The sequence below is a fragment of the Pelecanus crispus genome, chromosome Z (genome assembly GCF_030463565.1).
Source record: "Pelecanus crispus isolate bPelCri1 chromosome Z, bPelCri1.pri, whole genome shotgun sequence".
Lineage (NCBI taxonomy): Eukaryota > Metazoa > Chordata > Aves > Pelecaniformes > Pelecanidae > Pelecanus > Pelecanus crispus.
In genome coordinates this window covers 30,365,202-30,384,450 of record NC_134676.1, presented here as the reverse complement: position 1 = coordinate 30,384,450, position 19,249 = coordinate 30,365,202, and the positions used below count along the sequence as shown (strand labels likewise).

General features: G+C 39.3%; 1 protein-coding gene across 1 annotated transcript in view; it reads right to left on the bottom strand.

Moving 5' to 3' along the window:
• The window catches only part of DOCK8 (dedicator of cytokinesis 8), a 94,676-nt gene that overhangs the window by 50,161 nt on the left and 25,266 nt on the right, over nt 1–19,249 (bottom strand). Inside the window, exons 4-14 of the mRNA XM_075727029.1 lie at nt 18,003–18,074; nt 14,561–14,684; nt 14,129–14,341; nt 13,503–13,588; nt 12,862–12,928; nt 12,464–12,613; nt 11,766–11,846; nt 10,786–10,948; nt 10,048–10,181; nt 9,722–9,815; nt 8,403–8,565 (exon numbers count right to left, since the gene is read on the bottom strand). Of these exons, the coding sequence (XP_075583144.1) occupies nt 8,403–8,565; nt 9,722–9,815; nt 10,048–10,181; nt 10,786–10,948; nt 11,766–11,846; nt 12,464–12,613; nt 12,862–12,928; nt 13,503–13,588; nt 14,129–14,341; nt 14,561–14,684; nt 18,003–18,074 (1,347 nt within the window). The remainder of the gene's footprint in view (nt 1–8,402; nt 8,566–9,721; nt 9,816–10,047; nt 10,182–10,785; nt 10,949–11,765; nt 11,847–12,463; nt 12,614–12,861; nt 12,929–13,502; nt 13,589–14,128; nt 14,342–14,560; nt 14,685–18,002; nt 18,075–19,249) is intronic.

Sequence of the window (19,249 nt, the reverse complement as noted above, 5' to 3'; positions counted from 1 at the left end):
ATATCCTGCAGCGATGAAAGTGATTGATTTTTTAAAGCAGGAACGTGGGGAGATCATCAAAAGAGGTTCCTTCACACTGGCATGAATTGTAGACCCATTGCTGACCACTGTGTAGGTGCTACTGCCTGCCGGCATCTGTACTCTCCAAAATCCTGAGAGGAAGCAATGACAAGGAGCATTTCCACATGGTGGTTAGCAGGGGTGTCAGGGCAGCACGTACTGCTGTCTTATAAATAACAGGACAACTAGCATGCCCATAAGGATGTGGTGAGCTCCAGGAGGCATTGTGTCTCCCTTGAGGCTCTGCACTGAGCAGAAATATTCAAACTACATGCCACAACAATTACTTTTGGCCAGTGTGATTAAACTTCTCACCTCACTCACCCTACAGAAAGTACAGGGCTCTATCTCCACATACAGTTAGATGTGTTTACAAAAAGCAAAAGAGCTATTCAGGAGTCAGTATGGGTCTATAACACCCACAGCACAGCACCCAACTTCACTGAAACCAGAGTCCCACAGGACAGCAGAGTCCTGGGTGACGCACGGACCCAGACAGCTCCTCTGGGTCGGAGACTGACCCAGCAGGGCAATGGTAAGATATGAGGCTGTTTCAGAATCAGTTATTTGCTGGGAAAGCTAAGGGTCCACATAGGCTGACACAGGACACCATGCAGCAATTCTCGTTTGAATTTGCTGACCTCCCTACACTTTCATGGGACTTAGCAGTGGTGATTTGATCACTTCCCATGGCCAAAGCAATGCAGACCTATCTTCTACCAAAATAAAAGCTATGCAGAGTTTCAAGCCTGTGACCTTTCTCATTGAATACTCCCATTTGTAATTATTGGTTGTGCACATGTGTGACATAATGAAACTCTTCTCCTTGTTAAATTACACAAGGTGTGAGGTGTCAACAAGTGCATTTCAAACTTCTAATGAATATTAGGCATGTTCACTGATGACTGTGACAAGAATGCCATACACAGCAAAAGCCAATATATGTGCACATAGTCATTACTGATACAAACCCACAAATGTTCTATAAGTGAACAGTGATGGATGGGTTAACATTGCCATTTAATATTTATGGTACTGGAAACAAAAACTGATACACCCGTTAGTTATAATTTAAAATCTTTGTTGATTTCTCTACAGTATTGCCGGGGTGCACAGGGAATCTTCAGAAAAAATGTTTGAAAATTATAATGCAAATCACAAACACTTTACCAAAAAAAGAAACCTGTTCTAGTCAGCCACTGACTAGAACAAATGGCACAATGACAGAACTTCAACATGTCATGTTCAAGAGGATGTATATGTGTCATATATTCTGTATTTTAGTATGGATAATTTGGATAATATTTCAAATGATTTTTCTCATGTTGCTAAAACTAGGAATCATCTAAAGAGTCAGTGGTCAGATCCTCATTAACTTTAGGCTGAGAGTGATTGTTGCTTTATTCTGTCCATTAGCATTGGTGTGAAAACCTTAATAAATTTTCTGTTAAAGTTTTAGTCAGCACAAAAAAAAAAATGTTGCCAGAAGAATGGAATGGAAGGCTGACTCAAAACATCAGATTTCCTCAGATAGAAATCACAAAATTATGATAAGAAAATAAATATTTCTAAATTTAAATGTGACCTAGAGCTTAGAGTCAAGTCAGACTGAAATTTTAATAGCTTTCTCTCCAGGACTCATAGTTATTCATTATACATCATTGAACTGACCTACCATTACTTCAAACACCAAATATTGCAAAGAGGTATTCAATGACATAATGTGTTTGAAAACCAAGACCAAAGGCAAATAATCAAGACTTTTGTGAAACATAAAAATCACCAGCAAAATAATTTCTTACCTATCATACTGATTTTCTCGTGTGCCAATGTAGGGAACTTTTTGACCCACAATTCCTACTTTACATCACCTTTTGCAGAAGTTACTCTTAAAATGGTTTTAAAGTTTTCAAATATGAAAATCAAAGGGGTTATACCACCTTCTGATGTTTCTGTCCTCCATGCTTTGCAGTCCTCTACCTCCTAAACCCACTGTTGCATTGGTAATATCCTCACTTCCCCTGCTGGTTCTGGTATTATTAAATCCTGAGGGTCAGTGTTATTAAAATGGATAAAAAGAGTGGAAATCCACCAGGTATCAATTGGTGTCAAGACACTGTAATAACAAGATAGTACATCACACATAAGGCATTGCCCAGTCACCTGAATGAAGTATGAAAAGCTGAAAAAAGGAAGACAGCAACTATACCGTAGAGCTGTATTTTATACATCCACTTGCCATCCCAGGACCTGGGATTCCTCCAGCTATGTAAATAGAGGTAAAGCTCTGTCCCAAAATTCTCACTAAACCCTGATAATCAAAGAGTGAAATTTCTGACATACTAGATTTTTACACATAATAGTGAACCTATTTGAAATACGATGTTACAGCTGAGAACCGTGGTGAGATAATTTTGTCCTGATATATTTAATTAATAAATGACACAGTCAAGGAGTGCTAGTAAATACAGTAGCATACCACAGCTTCCCAAAATGCTGGTAACATGCCCCCCAGGAAGTTACATGTGTTAGATAATATGAGGCAATATTTCATATTTACTAGCATCTTCTGGTTGCCACAGACACCAGGCACTTCCAAAATTTCAGTTGAAAATGCTTAAAAACCTTAGTGAATGACATAGGATTCAGCAGCATGCAAGATCTATGCAGCTAGAAGTCTACAGGTGGAACCTGAATTGAAGCGGAGCTGCATCAAAACCAAATCAGTAAAGCAGCTGCTTTCATTTAAAACCATCTGGAAAGGTAGGCCCCTCTCATTACTTATGTCTTCTGTGTTTTCAGTTACAGCTTCTTTCCTGAGAGGAAGGTAGGCATTCAGTATTGCACTGATGGCTAATGATAATGATTAATGAGAAGCCCAGTTTTTCTAGGAAGTCATTGTACTGGATAATAAAATGCTTTTATCTCTACGTCCCAGAGGAGAAGCAATAGAAATAGCCTTTACAAGACAGGGAAAAAGAAGCGGGGAAAAAAATGGCCTCAAGTTTGGGGAATTAAACCACAACAAAAATGGCCAGCATTGTTTGAAGACAGTGTATAAACATTCGTCAAACCTTCTAATATTCCTGCATGGTAGGTATCTTGCTGTGGATGTGAATGTGCAGTTGGAGAATATAAGGTACAATCAATAAGCCAAGGCTTTGCAGAAAGTCAGCGGTAGAACTGGAACTGGATTTAGGAACTGCCATTCAGTCCCACGCTCCTTATACTTTAGGAAGTTGCTTGAACTGAGATACCTGAGATACATGTTAATTTCAATCTTTAATTCCTACAGGTCTCTGGAAGACTCAGTTTAGCTTCTCGCAAAAGAAAAGAGCACTAGCTTAATTGGTATACATTATAAAGTATTTGCATTTACTTTCTGTTGTTTTAAAAGCTTTCCTTAACAAGATTTTCTGCTGATAGTGCTCTTTTGTTTCCACACAGTAGGCCAAAGAACAAACTAATACTGAAGCTGAAGAACAATGTCATCAAAAATACAACACCAGATTTGTTTGGAAGCCAATATTTATCAGTATATGATAGATTTTAAATAGCACAAAAGTGCTCAGCAGAATGTGAAAGCAGATTATACTAATGATTTTCATACAGACAGCTAGCAGCTATTCAAGGCACCAAATTGCCAAGATTTTTTTAAATGCTGTTGTTGCATTTTGATTTATACTTACTTAAAAGTCTGCTGAAAATCGTTTTCAAGAATCTAATTTATGATGTCAAATTACAATTAACCATAATATTTTGAAGAACCCCCAAACACCCTCTAATTAAACCATGTGCATGTGATTTCTTTTTTAAAGAATAATTACACATTTTTTTTAAAGGCTTTGCTTTCATCTGGAAATGTAGACAAATCTATATTTTATTCAGAGTCTCTGCTCAGTGACTACACAGCGATCACCATGCCATGGTGGCGTGTCTTTCTCTCTGCCTGTATTACATAATGAATGAAGTTTCTTATCAGGAGTCAGGTGTAATACCTCATCTGAAAGCACTGTGACAAACAAGGTACCTATGGGAGAGGGGCATGCACTCCCAGAATCCTGTTTGTGAAGTTTTTGTTGTCATTGTTTCTGCTTTGTTATGCAGTATTTGATAAAGTCATTTTTATCTCAGTAAAAATCAAAGAAAAATTAGGAAACCTTCTATAAAACCTCTTACTGCTGAGATAGTATAGCAGATGCCCAGGAAAGGTTATGGAGATTGGGAAAGAGCAGGCAGCTATTTGCATTGGGATGAAATCATGTGTACTGAGGAGCAGAATATATCCAGACACACATCTGTCTGAAGCTGTAGTAGCTAGCTTAAGCTGTCTCCTTCACCTGTGCACAACAGTGCAACATTAATCTCCACTTTCTTTACTCTGAAAAAGAAGTTAGAAGGGCTGGGATCTCCGACTGGCACAAAACTAGAGCAATGCCCCTGTAGGAGATACACAGGGCTACCATGCTGTCTCCAGATCCCATGGGCAGAGAGGCAGAAAAGAGTAGGTAACGCTGTGATGTCAGTAATGGGAGTAACAGAGCATTAGACACCAACAGCATTTCCTTACTGAAAACTAGTCAAGGATGGGGTAGAATGATTACCACCAAAGCAGAAGGCCTCCAGCTCACACTGCAGACTACAAGTCTGAGCACAGTGCCAAGTGGTTTGCAATTAGATGAAACAAAATGGCAAAGGAAAGGTGTGTCCCCTCCGCCCCAAAAATGCCCTAAGCGTTAGGCACTTCCCCTAGCAAAGCAGGACTTCCTGTGCCTGGTTAAGCTGAGTTACTGCTGAAGTGATGGGATGAATCCCTCTTCCTCAGCACCAACATTTCATAGTGGCAGTAAGCAGCATCATTTTCATTTATATTTTATGAGAAAATAAAATTATAAACAAACTTTAAATTATATGATTTTTCCTATTAAGAATAAAACAGTATTGAAAGAAATAAATCTTGGAATGTTTTGACATTTTCAGGGAACTATTTTTATTAAAGAAATGTAGGTACACAACAAAAAGAAGTGCTCAATTTCACAGTGCACAAAGAAAGTGGGCTGGCGGATCTCTCTAGCATAAATCAGAAATAGCATCATTTAAAATAATGGCATTACACCAGTACAAAAACTAGCAAGAGCTAAGTTCAAAGACTCTGCTTCTCCTATCACAAAGCAAAAATCTATTTTTTTTTTAAAAAGTAGACTTTTTTTCCTTTGAAATATCTTACATTGGCAAAAAAACCACAAAAAAGTAAACAAAATCTTTGCATCTTTGCAATCTTTTAAAAATTCAGGAGAAAAACTGAAGCTAGATGTTTCATTAGCATTTGTCTGGACATGTGTAGAGTTATTATTATGCCCGTAAGAGCTTATCAGACTGTATTTTTATAAGTTTTCATTTATTTGTTATTCAAGTACATTCCTATATGTAACCCTCTCCTACATGCATGGTAATGTTAATAGAAAACAGGTAATTATTTTATCCATTTTTCATTCTTTTAATATCTAATCTATAGCACTGGTGAAAAAAAAATGGTTTGCAGACTCACAATCAAAAAGTAGGAAACATTAAATCACCTGTGACACACTAGCAGGCCATGACACTCAGTTACGACTAAATGCTAGCACATTGCTTAATTAAGACAGGATGGTTCTACTTTTCAGATTAGAGGAAAGGGAATAAAATAACATGAAACACTTAATATCTGGCTCTATTCAAATTCAGAGTTACTTTGCATAGGTTAGTTTAATCTCAGGCTCAAAACAGTATGCATGCACAGAACTAAGCAAGGAGAATTGCATGACAGTTAAATTAAGCAAATACATTGGGCTACAATCCCTAACTATGCATTTGCTCACCAAAAAGAGCGCTGGCATGATTGTGTGGCAAATGTGTCTCAGATGTGGCTAGGTGAGTCCAGCTTGTGGGAAAAGGAGGTGCTTTCAATGGCACTGCGCAAACACAAGTGTTACTTCCTGGACCCCACCAAGTTCCAGACTTCGCTGTTTTGTAATGTTTGCAAAGCTGCCTCATCTAACTTTCTGGGGTTTCAGTTGGCAACTCTCCTTTCTTGCTCCAAACGTGTTTGTTGTCACAAGGTAGTTGAAACATGACCTAGCATTTCTGCGTTTTTTTTCACCATTTTCCCAGTGTATCTAACTAACTGTTTCAGGTTTAATTTGGGTATTAACTGAGTTTCCAGTTTACAGTATAACACTACTTACGGCATTTCAGTTGTGTCATCACCACTGATTCACTAATTAAGGTAAAGATTAATGAAGGGAAATATTCTTTATAGATATTGTCTTCATTATTACAAGTTAGGCTGGACAGATCCTACTTTGTTTTGTTACCATGACTTTCACTTAGGGTGAAAATCAAAACAGAGCCCAAAAGGCCTGAAGAGATTAAGCATGCTGGGTGTGAACTCTTGCACAAAGAGTGTAACTGTTGAGCTGTAGCAAGCGTTTCTTCTAATGTGTGTGTATGTATTCAACACAGACACCCTAGCAACTGAAGGATACTGTGGAGACACCCAAACTTGCTTCAGAAGATGCACAAATTAATTTTCAGCATGGTGGCTTTGATATTCATGATGTCTGGCTGCAGATGTTTAGCTTGGTGAGAACTAAAGAGAGAACATTGTGTGCAGTCTCAACTCTCTTTCCAGCTCAGCAACACAGCCATTGCTAATGCTTTTCATTTTCAAAAGCAGACCTTTAGACACTACCAGGCTGCACACTGGAGTTGACACATGCTACTCCTTATTGGGGCCAGAAAATGAACAGGGAAGTTAAAATTCTGTCTTATTTTTTCATTTTAAAAAAAGGTGTCATTACTCAAGTTCATTTACATTTGCACTTTCAATTGTATAAAAACTAATTCCCCTGTAGAAATGTCTGCATAAAACCCCTAAAAACTGGGGGGTGGGGGGGGTGGGGTGGGTGGGGCAGGGGGAAGACATGTCTATCTTGGATACACAGAGAAGACAGAAGTACCCTAACACTCTGCATTTTAGCATTCTGGTGCTGAGAGCTCAAAGAAACTGCCCTCAGCAGTTTGAATACCACAGATTCATGGCATAGCCCAGGAATAACTCCTCCAAAACATACACTGAGGCTCTATCCAAACTAGCCTACCTATTTCCCTGCTGACACCACGTTGCAAGTTGTCATTCTAAGATAAGATGCCGCTTCCTCTTTTTGCTTTCCTTAAAAGCTGAGACCCAAATGCAGGTGTCACCAACAGCCCCACTGGCTCTCCAGTTCCCTGTGAAGGTGGGGAGCATCTCCCCAGGATAAATTAGTCTGCAGCCTTGCAGTTCTGAGTTGTACTGAACTATCAGTCTTGCCCTTCCCTTCTCCCCTCCTGGGTGGAGACAGGTGAGTGGATGGGAGAGCTGGCTCTTTGCTAATCTCTGCTACAAGAAGTGAATAAGCTTTACATCCCTTTATTCAGCTTCTTCACTCTCTGATTCCTTATTGATAGTCACATCTTTGCCACTAATGCAATTCAGTACCTAGCTACTGTTTCAGGGATCAGAATAGTCCATTAGAATAGTGTCAGCTGCTGTTGTAAGAAGCATACTGCTTTACTTCCATGCCTTGACTAACACAATGGTCTCACGAAAGCTAGTATTTCTCTATCTGTAAGACTGTGATACACCCATTTTGAATTATTGCTAGTTAGCTATTACCAATATCACTGCTCACTAGCACTACTATGCTGCACAAACATGTTGAAGCATATTCTTTTGATACGCATTTGTTCTTGGAGACTCGGATGTGCCAGACCACTAAGAAATTACGTGAATTGCCGAGTTACATGCTACTGAACACCGTGGTCTTCTTGAAACAACCAGAATAGAACAGATTTAAGAAGAGAAACGACATAGCTTAGAATCCTTGTTCATGGTGAAAAAGTACAAGTGGCAACATATTACTTCCTCAGATGCTCAGATGATTCAAATTAACAGTAAAAACCACCCAGCACAAACATTTACCAACTGTTAAAAGTTATAATAAGATCTACTGGGAAAAAAACACAGAAGAGGAAAGATATATATCTATATATGCCAAGCCAGTGAGAGCTGTTAGGGTTTTTTTTGACTGTTTAGAAAAATTTTCAAAGGACAACATAATTAGATTAGCAGATACACTACAGAACATCCTGTAGGTGTTTTATCTTGTAATGGCTAGTAAGATTAAATCATCAGCCTAGCACATAGTCTTTAACATTTTTTTAAACTATTTTTAGTTTCTGTTTCTGAAAAAAATTGTAACTAAACCACAATTGCTTTTGAGAATGGATCTTAAGAGCTTAAAAAAAATGTTATTTCTTACCTATAAATGGTATGGGGAACATACACTTCTCTAATTGGAAATTCCAAAATCTCTTTGTGAGGACGATTACGGTTTTCTGGAAATGGCTTCACTGGTAGTAATTCTGGTGTCAGACAATAACCAAGGTTTTCTGGAGCTGGGGAAATCTCCAGTTTAAGTGTTCCTTAAAAAAAAAACCCCGCAAAATGTTGGCAAAAATATAAAAAATAACCAAAGTATAATAAAACAAAAATGAAAACAATATGTGAGGTTACATAGCAACAGCGCAGAAATAAGAATGGGCTGTTTGGTTTCAAGGCTGCACGAGAATGAAAGCACAGGTGTAGAAAGATACACAGGAAGTAACCTACACACATCCCTACGCATCAGGCCAATATATAGCTCTTTATGTCTACCCTGTACAATTTCAAAGAAACAGGAAAGAAAGAAGGAATACTATATGCTGGGTTGATGTTCACATACAAATGATCTTCACACACAAATAATATAAAATTTGTCTGGGAGACAAATAAAGGATAAAAGGGCTGCTAATGCAGTTCTCTCTCACTTCCCCCACTCAGATTCTGCTCTGATTAATCTCTGCCAAAGTAGACACCACCCACCAGGAAAGCCAGGCTTACTGTGGTGAGCAGTTAAACAGTTAATACTGATAACATTTACCCAAGCATAACTAGACTTTCAATTTAAATTCTCTAATGTGATAAGTGAAAACCATTTGGGGAACTCAGACTTGTCATTTCTGGCAATCAGCTACAAAGCCAAAAGCATGCAGTTCATATTTTTTAAGGTTCCTCTACAACCCAGAAAAGCTTGAGCTGTAATTTATGTAAAAAGAAAAAATAAGCTGGTCAGCTTTTTGACAGTAGCCAAACACTATCTCTGCTTCTCTGCTTTGTTAGCTAACACTGACCCAAATACCCAAATAAGATGAAATGTGTATACATTTTAATCTCCCTCTGTAAAATGTAACCGATTTAAAAATATTGCAAGGAAATAGTAAGGATCTTAGAAATCTGCTTTAAAACACTGTATTTAAACAGTTTGAATAATAACAGAAGACATCCAGTAGATACATTGTAAATTAGGAATGAAAGCAAATCATTTTAGAATATCAAGCTAAATATAAATCTCCATACTCATACACGAAAAAACCTCAAAAGCATGTGTGCTCAGGTCGACACTGGGAACCCAGGAAGTTACACAATAGCACATACTATAGACTTAAAACCCAAGTTAATTATATTTTGGGGTTGGAATTTACACAACATTTAGGGGAGAAAAGTACATATATCCTTTTCCATCCAAAATTAATTATGTACCTGGTAAAGTCTTAATTCTTCTCTGCAAGGAAGATGATCTTTTGAAATCAGCTAAAAATTTGAACAGATCTTCATCACTGAGCCTGTCTCCTTCCTAACAGGAGGAAAACAAAAATCAGTACCTTTATAACAATACTCCGTAACACTGAGAAAGGCTTCTGAGTGAACCATGTCCTTGAGGCATGCAAAGCAAGTGGCTTACTGCCTACTTGACAGCAGCTATCCTCTGTCCCCACATGCACATCACTGGTAACTTTTCCCAACACAGTTCACATTACATAGGTGAAAAATGTCTTAGGCAATCAGAAATAAAAATTATCCAGTACCTGTTTAAAGAAGGTGCTGAGGGTCAGAGAGGTTGTTTTGAAGTTTGATACTGGATAGCTGTCCTCTGAGCTGAGACTTCTCTCAGAAGGTCTTCTCGCCTGCAGCAGTGTTGACCTTTTGTCACTAGTGGATCCTTTCCCTTCAAAGGGAAATTAAATGAAACATCAACTTGCTTTGTGTTGCTTCAGTACAAAGACTATCAGAATACACTAGAAAACCACAACTTCCCAGCAACATCAGAAGATAGAGTACCTAAAACATTCCACTACTTTTATTTCAGACTATGTGAAATAGTGGAGTGCCAGGACACATCTAGTGAAGTGACATTATTTTTGCTGCAGAGCACAAGCTTATTGAAATTTTTAGTTCATGGGTTATAAAGCACATTGGTCAATGTTGTTGACCAATAGTCCTGTATACTCTAGAAACTAAGATGATACATTTTGTCCTGTATTGCAAATGAACTCCATATGGCAAAGGGAGTTTCACTTCTACAAAGCCAGTGTTCAACCAAAATTGGGCCTAAAACATGGAAGAATATTTAGCATACATAAAAGTTAAAATGCAGAACTGAAACAGTGAACATATTAAGTTGTGTTTGTAGCACTGAAAAGGAAGACTGAGAAGATGTGACTTTGGATCTATTGTTCACTCTTGATGCCAGAGTGAATGACGTTGTTTCCTATGCACAGTCCTACTGAAGAGTCACTTTACATTAGTTAGAAAAGTTAGACAACTACCATTTAAACCTTCGGCCTCAGGTATTTCTCGTTCAAGTGTTGAAAGGTTGAAGAAATTAGTTAGGCTTATGGGAATCCAGGCGAATGGCATTCTGTATTTCCCCAGCCGCTGACAAAAGGATTCAGCTTGGGCTTTCAGTTTTTCAATCTTTTCTTTTGTCTAAGACAAATAAAATAATGAGTGTTGAAAAAGCAATCAGTTATTTTAATGCTACTACAGATAAAAAATGGAAATTTCATATTTACAGTTCAGTAAATAATTTGCATTCTTATCTCTCATGTTTCCTTGCTACATCACTGTCAGGACCATAGCTCTTTTGATTTGTACATTCACTTCCCCTTCCTTTTCAGTGAATTAATTTTCATTACAAAAAAGGAGAATGCAGATCTTTTTGCAGTGACCCCCAAGCCCAGCATGAATAATCACCATGAAAGGCTAGCAGGTTCTACTTCCTTCACCAGGCACACAAACAATATTCTGCTGAAAGCAACATTCTAAAGGTGAGAGAGATGTGGAAGTCCAGCAAACATTGTCAATCTGCTCCAAGGAGGTAAATGACCATGAATTCCTTGAACAGAGCTCATATTATCTATGGATGACATCAGTGAACTGGCCACGTACACACTACAACAGCTTGTTTGCCCATCCAAATCAATAACATATCTCTAAGGTACAAATATTTCTGCTAACTCCACATTGCACTGCCATCTCCTTTGCCCACCCTATCTGCTTTGTGACTCAAGATTTTGCCAGTATCGATTTCCAAAGTGGTCAGTAATGAATGTTCACCTTGCCTTCTCATGACTTCTTCGTGTTGGTCACAGACACCAGACTGCTTGCACCATGGATGCATCAACTGGCTTCCTCCCCAGTGTTCTTGGGATTCTGTCCTATTCCAAAGGGTCTGCTCTTTCTCTGTTTTTTTTCTTGTGCATGCATTTTTTGATCTAAACACCCTTTATAGCTATTTACTTACCTTGCCAGCCTCACTTTCCTTAAGAACCATGTAGGGTTCTGCACAGTCTCCAATTTCTCCTTGCTGAAGCACTTTTTCTATCTACAAAAAGCAGCAAAATATAACAGTCACAAGGAAAAAATATCACCCAAATAGTAACATGTTGGTTCTCTAGCAATACAAAAGAGCCTGCCTAAATGCACAACATAGAATTCTTAAAACCATCTTTATGGAGTAACCGATACTAAACTTCCTCCTAGTTTTCAATCTGGTTTGTTAGAAAAGAGGAAAATACATATGTGACAACACTGTCAATCAGGTACTACTACATTTTCACTGAAATCAGGAAAATTAACACATTCCAAATGAAGTGGCTTCAGAATTAAATAAACAAAATTATGCAAAGTGCACTAAACCAAAGCCACAAAACCTCCACATAATGTAACTAAAATTTAAAAAAATTGCTTATTTCACTTTACTTTAAATTTCCCTTAGGCAGAGATAAGAAATTACAAATACTTATTAGAACTAGAAGACAAGGTATCAATATAACTTCTTAGCTTGGGAGTGAGATATACCAGTGGACACCTGCACATGTACTATTAAAAACTATCAGAATTCATCTCAGCTACAGGAAACTCTTGTTTGTCAGCTTCATGAACTCAGACAACAGGCACAGCCAGGAACAAGAACAGTGTTGAAGTAGCATTCTAACATACCTTTATTACTAGGTATATATCTGACGAGGGATAAGTGACAGAAAATACTGCCGATCTTGCCTGAGTAGACAAGTCAATGGAGGGTGTATGAGAACGCAAGAATCCTCTTAATGAATCAGGGTTGAGGTCACAATGAAAATTTTCTGAGATCTTGAAAAGAAAAAGAATTAAAATGTATTGCAAATCAAAAATGTATGGGATTTTATTTTAAAATAAGTCAAAAGTAGTAATTAGAACTACAAAATAAACACAGGCATGTGACTTTGACTGAATAAAAAGAATCCTGAAGCAGACTGCATGTGTGAAAAAGTTGCATGTTTTTTCTATGTTTTCCTAAGTTATTACTCCAGAGACAAAAACCCAAGCCCATGGAACAAAAATACTATATGCACACTTACCTTTTTTCTTTCTTTTATGTCATAGAGAGCTATGCATGCAAACAAAGGTTCGATCTCTATATCAAACCTGTTAAGGAAAGACACAAAGGACACTGATTAATACTGCACTCTTATGAATCTGTATAATAAAAAAATGAAAGGGCTGTATTTCGACTGGCACTTCCATTAGAAAATAAGGAGAAATATTTAGTTCCAGAACTCAGCTCTCTCAAAGGCTGGAGGATTTTTTTATTAGTGCATTTTATTAGATGATTTCAAGAGGAAAAGAAGGGAAATAAATTGCATGCAATGTATTTTCTAAATTTGTCAGAAAGGTGGTCTCAGATACCAGTTAAAAATGATCATACCTTTCTTGATTTTTTTTTTTTCTGTTTATCAAGTCCAGTAGCATGTATGGAGACCAATCTAGTTTGTTTGAAATATATAATTTGGGCTCATTCCCAACTCCTTTTCACCCTGACAAGTTAAAGACTTCTGTAACGATGGATAGAAAATAGTCTTCTGCTACACTAAGAAAGAACAAGCAAGCAAGAACAAGCAATCCTTGCTGAACAGGACACCTGCAGTGGTGTAGCAGGGTCGGCAGCAGTACACTGGTATGAACTGAGAAATGGTGAGCGAGGCTTGTGAAGGATACTTACTTGAGAGTCTGCAACTTCACCAAAATCCTGTTGCCCAGATGTTCCTTTGGGCGGTCTGGCACCGGCCGTATCTCCACTGCATCTTCCTACCATTAAACAGTTATTCTAGCCATACTCAATTAGAACAACTGTAAATTTACATACTTACATAAAACCTTAATGTGATGTTAACGGGGCCACTGCTACAGACTACCACCTTCCCCCACTCAACAGGCATTTCTTCTCTTTAGAGATGAAAGAAAATTGATTTATATTTATGAATATTTGTGCTTCTTTCCCCCGTCTGGCTTTCGCACTGAATATTTACACTTCTGACCCCCAAGTAAGCATTACAGTGAAGGGTAACACCCTGACACAACCATATCACCAGCACGGGGCTTGCCCCGCACCGAGGGGGGTGTAACGAAGCCTCAGGCAACACCACGAGTCTGAGTACAGCCCCCTGAATGCACATTCAAGATAGCTGACAGGAGCCCACGGTGATGTGCCTTCACCGTGTTACTGTTCAAGGGAGACACGTATCCAGGCCACAAACCCTGTTTTTGACTGTGGTGCAACTTTAACCTTAAACACACCAGGACAGCCAGCTTGGGAAGGCTCGTGGGCCAGTCAGCCTCCGAGCTCACCTCATCCACGGAGGGGTAGAGGGCGAGGAGCTCGGCGTGCCTGTTGGTGCGCCGTGCCTCCTCGTTCTGCCTCTCGAACTCCTCGGCGCTGACGTGCCGCAGCAGGTTTTCCAGGCGGGGGTCCGGCTGCAGGCTGCGCAGGTCGAAGTCGGAGGAGGTGAGGGTCGTCCTTGAGGCCTCCTCGGAGAGCGCATGGACATGTCGGGGCCCCACCTGTTGGAAAACAACAAAATGGCAAGCTGTGGCCTGGACGCTGGGGTGTCATGAAACATCTCTCGCTTGTCTGGCAGGGAGGGCCTTAACGCAACCTCTGCGGTGAGGCCTAATGGCAAGCACGGCTCTCCACTCGACGCCATTACAGGGATCCTAGGGTGCTTCCTTTGGGGAAAGCTGCTGTATTTGATCACTTCTCCCAAAGTGAAGAAAATGTACCTGAAAGTTTGCATCGCTGGAATCCAATGTTTCCGATTCAAATGTTTGTTTTTGAAGCGTCTTGTGAAAATCTTTTCGGGATCCTTTGTTTTTCAGGCTACAAATATCTGAATTCCCTTGGTTCCTTTCAAAGAAAAGCCCGAGCAAGTCAGGACAGCATGAGGAGGAGTTAAGGGAAAATAAAACAGAAAAGACAAATTTAAAAAAATATTAAGCAACTGGAAACAGTATTGTGCCAAAGAGCAGCGTAGCACCATTTTTATGCTTTCACAATGTTTAATTGTTTTATCACACCACTGCAACTCTATTGTGTATATTAAGAAAGGTTTAAGGGAAGAAAATTCATTCCGATCACTTTTGCACAGACTGTGAGCCTGAGACAGCAGCAAAACCTGACCTAGGTACAAATTCAGCTCTGAGCTCCTCATCAGATGTGGTGATTATTTCAGTGACCTTAAGAACATGGATCGGGATTGCTCTTCTCCTGGCTGACTCTTTGCTCCTGCAATTTTACATCAAGGAGCTTTCTGCTCCTGTCCTGGACCTAGCTGGTATCCCAGGTTAATCACATGCAACAATCTACACCTTCAAACACTGCCTCTTTTTGATGAGGGCTATCACTACAGCACAATGTAAGCCTCCTTGCTGGCAACTTCCCAAAATTTTGCAGCAAGGTACCAATTTCAAGTTACATTTTTGTGGCACATGGAAAAAACCAGCAGGTACCCTGAAAAAAGATACCAGACACATCCAGAGCTCTATTTCTCCCACTTTAGTATGCAATTTTCTAAATCCTGTGATGGCCTTTTTGCTATCAGCCTCCTTAGTTACAGTATCCTGCTTCACCCATTTTCCTTTCCGTAACACTCCCAAAGCAATGTCTAAACATCTGAGTACTTTCATAAAGATGCCACGATAAGCAATTATTGATAGGGGAGACACCTTTTTATTACATTTTGGGAGTAACTGAATGATATGCTCTGATGTGTTTTAATTTTAATTGTTTGCATTTTAATCGTTTACCAGTTCACTGCAAATGAAAACCGAAGTCATAAAAGAGACAATCCCAGCTCTCCTTGGATGTGACCTTGTTTTGGAACCACCTTAATCATCCAGAATGGAAAACAGACATTCTGCATGAGCTTACTTTAAGACATTTCAGCATCCAAAAGAGGTTTTGTTGATTATTTTTTCACTACCTCTGGTGGCAAACAAATGATTAATGGAGAGATTTATGTACTTGAGATCACGCTTTCCCTGTGAGATGCCTTTCCCCTAAAGTATTCCTGGAAAACTTATTTATATTGTTTATTTATTTTGAAAAGCACGGTAGCAATTAAAACTCACCAAGAGGCAAACCCTGCTTTTAGCACACGTGTCAATTTAATGGCCACACACTGAATTAAGAAAATGGCGTGAGGAAAAGAAACAAAGGACAACTCAAAGGAGAAACCAACAGGCACAGGAACGAGCCTCCCATCAAGCGTCTGGCAAAAACACATGGACCCCTCAGCTGTGTTCAGCCCCTCTGTCACACACCTCTCTGCCCTGGGGCACAAGGACCACCTCTGCTCATGCCACCTAACTGAAGACTCTTCAGTCTCCTGTTCTGAACCTTCACATCCATGAATGGATGAAAGTCACTTATACACTCCTCTCATCCATAGCTCACCGGACCATACGTTCAGCAACCTGTGCTATGAATCTCTGTCTCCCAAGTAGGCAACTACAGTTTTTCCAGCCTTTCTCAAAACAATGCAAAGTTTTCTACAACTACTTTTTCTCACTTCGCTCTTCATATCTTGTCTTCCTCTCATATCTGTTTTGAGAATAGTGTCCAAGCATAACATGAGACACCCAATACCAGTCACTGGTTTATGTGACACTGCAGCATCTTTCACATTTTGTTCTTTGCAATTTTTAATAACTTACTTGCTTTGTTAGCCATAGCCATCAAAGCTCAGCTCTCCGGCAGGGCCCTTCATCATGTTTACCACAGACTCAACTGCTCGATAAAGTTATTGAATGCAAGTTTGCCTTACCTGAATGAATGAAATAGTAAAACACGACAAATCTTTTCATGCACATGTATTTCTACAGCTCCATTCACGTTTCGAGAAGCACATGTAAGTGCAAAAATAGCTATGCTCTATTTTTCACCTCACCTACTTTACTGCTTGCTCGCTACTCGTGTGCACAGACAAAGCTGCACACTAGCTCTTTACAATGCACTCAGAACAACCCTGCGTGAAAGATCGGGTGCCCATGCTCTGAGCCGTGCAGGTGGAGAGCCTGCAAAACCCGCTAGCCTATTTTTAGTGACTCACTGTGGAACAGTTCTGAGAACTCAATCAATTTCATCAGCACCCCCAGAGGAAGTCTCTTAATAACCCTCAGCGGCTGCTTCATCCCTGCACAAGCTGCACAATTAAACAATGCAATTCCTTTACAGTCATCAGGAGTCAGCCCATAGTGCACTGACTGCTGAGGTACATCACATCAGAAAAACAGAGAGTAGCACGGGTGGGCGAAGGGGCACAACAAAATGGCAGCAGATGTACCAGCACTCTACCATCGGCTGCTACTACGGCTTCTCAAGAACAGGGCATGAGCACAGGAAGGGATGAACAAGAAGCAGTGCAGAAAAACAGAGCTCCAAAAACCTCTTTCTGAAGAACAGGAGGGAGTAATGGGGAAGGAGGTGAGCTCCACTGGCACAGTGCACCTCTGATGGTCTGGGGACAGACACCCCCACATGGAAAGCACTGATGGAGAGTTCCCTTCACATTTAATACATGAAATGGAATGAAATGAAATTATAAAATTAAATTAAATTAAAATAAAATAAAGTCACTTATAATGACTACAGGTCCAGTTCTGTGTGTTGAATTATACTGACCCCAAATGCAGAAATTGCTTACTGATGCAAAATAGTAACCTTGGATGTTACACTAATAATTCCATGAATACACTCAATCACTGCTGGAAAAGCCCATAATGCTTGTTTTTTTGCTACTAGCACTCCGTTTCATTTTCAGACACCAGTAGAAATCAGATCATGTTGAATTTTCAGGGCATGGATGGGAAAATGAAGAGTATACAAATGTAATCTTTATCCCTGTTATCTTTCCTTTTAGTGTGACCAAATAGTAGCAGTATTCCTGATTTAGATAAATCATCATTACAGACAGTTAATGTGAATTTCTTCCCAATTAATTCCCAGAGCGCCTGATAATTAAGAAGCAGATGCAAGAATATTTAGCTATAGCCCACTAGCTCAAACAAAACAACATAGTTATATATACTACTGAAAAGTCAGTTCTTGTGTTCAGTCACTGATTCAAATCATTATTGTTGAGGATTACTTATAACAGCATGCATCTCCTCTCTGACAAATAAGATGCCAGGTATTTTCTGTATTATTTACTTGTATGTCACTTACTTTCGATTCACAATCAGCCACTCCCGGATATACGTCTGAACACAGTCTCTGACATGTAAGTCCAGTTCAACCCTGAGGAAAAAGCAATATATTGTAAATATTTTAGCACTCAGATCATACCTTAAGGACAAAGAAATTTGTCTAAACATGCTGTTCAGATAAAGGCCTCCCTATTAGTCCTCTCCTGTATATTTATTTTACTGCTAAACTATTGTTTGAGGTTTAAAGAATTCTGTGTACTGCATGAATTCCCTGATGCAGGTTTCTGTTACTGTGTTTATAAATTAACAAACATACATTTAACAGAGGTAACCATTTGCCACACCACACATTTCATGAATATAAGACCAATGTTGCTACAAAATACAGCAAAATAAAATAAATTATACCAGGTACCCATCTTTGTGATTTTCAAAACTTGGTAACAAGTCTTAACATACAGAGGCCTCATCTTTTGGACCCTTACAAATACATAGGCTCTTGTATGTTTTCGTGTAATTTTCTCTTTGTCATAGAAATGAAGAAAATTCTAAAAAAGTACCCTAAGCTTTTAATCAGATAGCATAATAAAACTTTAAGACCTAAGAATATGTTTTAATTTTATGATTTTCAAATAAGTCTCATTTAAGGTAGGGCGTTGTCAGTGCTGCCTAATAGACTGGATACTGATTGGAACTGAAATATTATAAGCTAAAGTCGATGTCCATGAATTTGCTGTCATGATGTTGTAGCATAATTCCCCTACCACTATTCTAAAAAATTTTAGCGACATGCCAAAATCACTTGTTATGTCCTCTGATCCAAGTAAGTAAAAGAGTAGGATACACACACAATGCAGGAATGGGTGAAAGGTATGATACTTTTTAGCACTTTCCACCCAGAACTCTTAACAGATTTACAACCTATTACCAAGACCAGGTAAAAACCGATCTGGGTTCATGCGTGCACTGCTGGACGCAGCCTTGGCTGATACCAGACTGCTGCGTGCCCCTGCCACTGGCAGGCTGACGCAGCACATGGTCACTCCCTGCATCTGGTTCAGATGGGAGGTATGTTTGCATATGTTTGCAAGCAAGCAGGATGTTAACCCAGTTTGGTTGGTGCTGTTTCCTGCTCTCCATGCAAGAAGACACCACAGACTGCATCGCCTGCAGGTGAATCTTTGGTCCATGCCCCTCTTGTGCTCTCATCTTCCCTCACACACCCTGGCACCCTTGATCAGGATTTTCTGTGAAAGCACTAATATG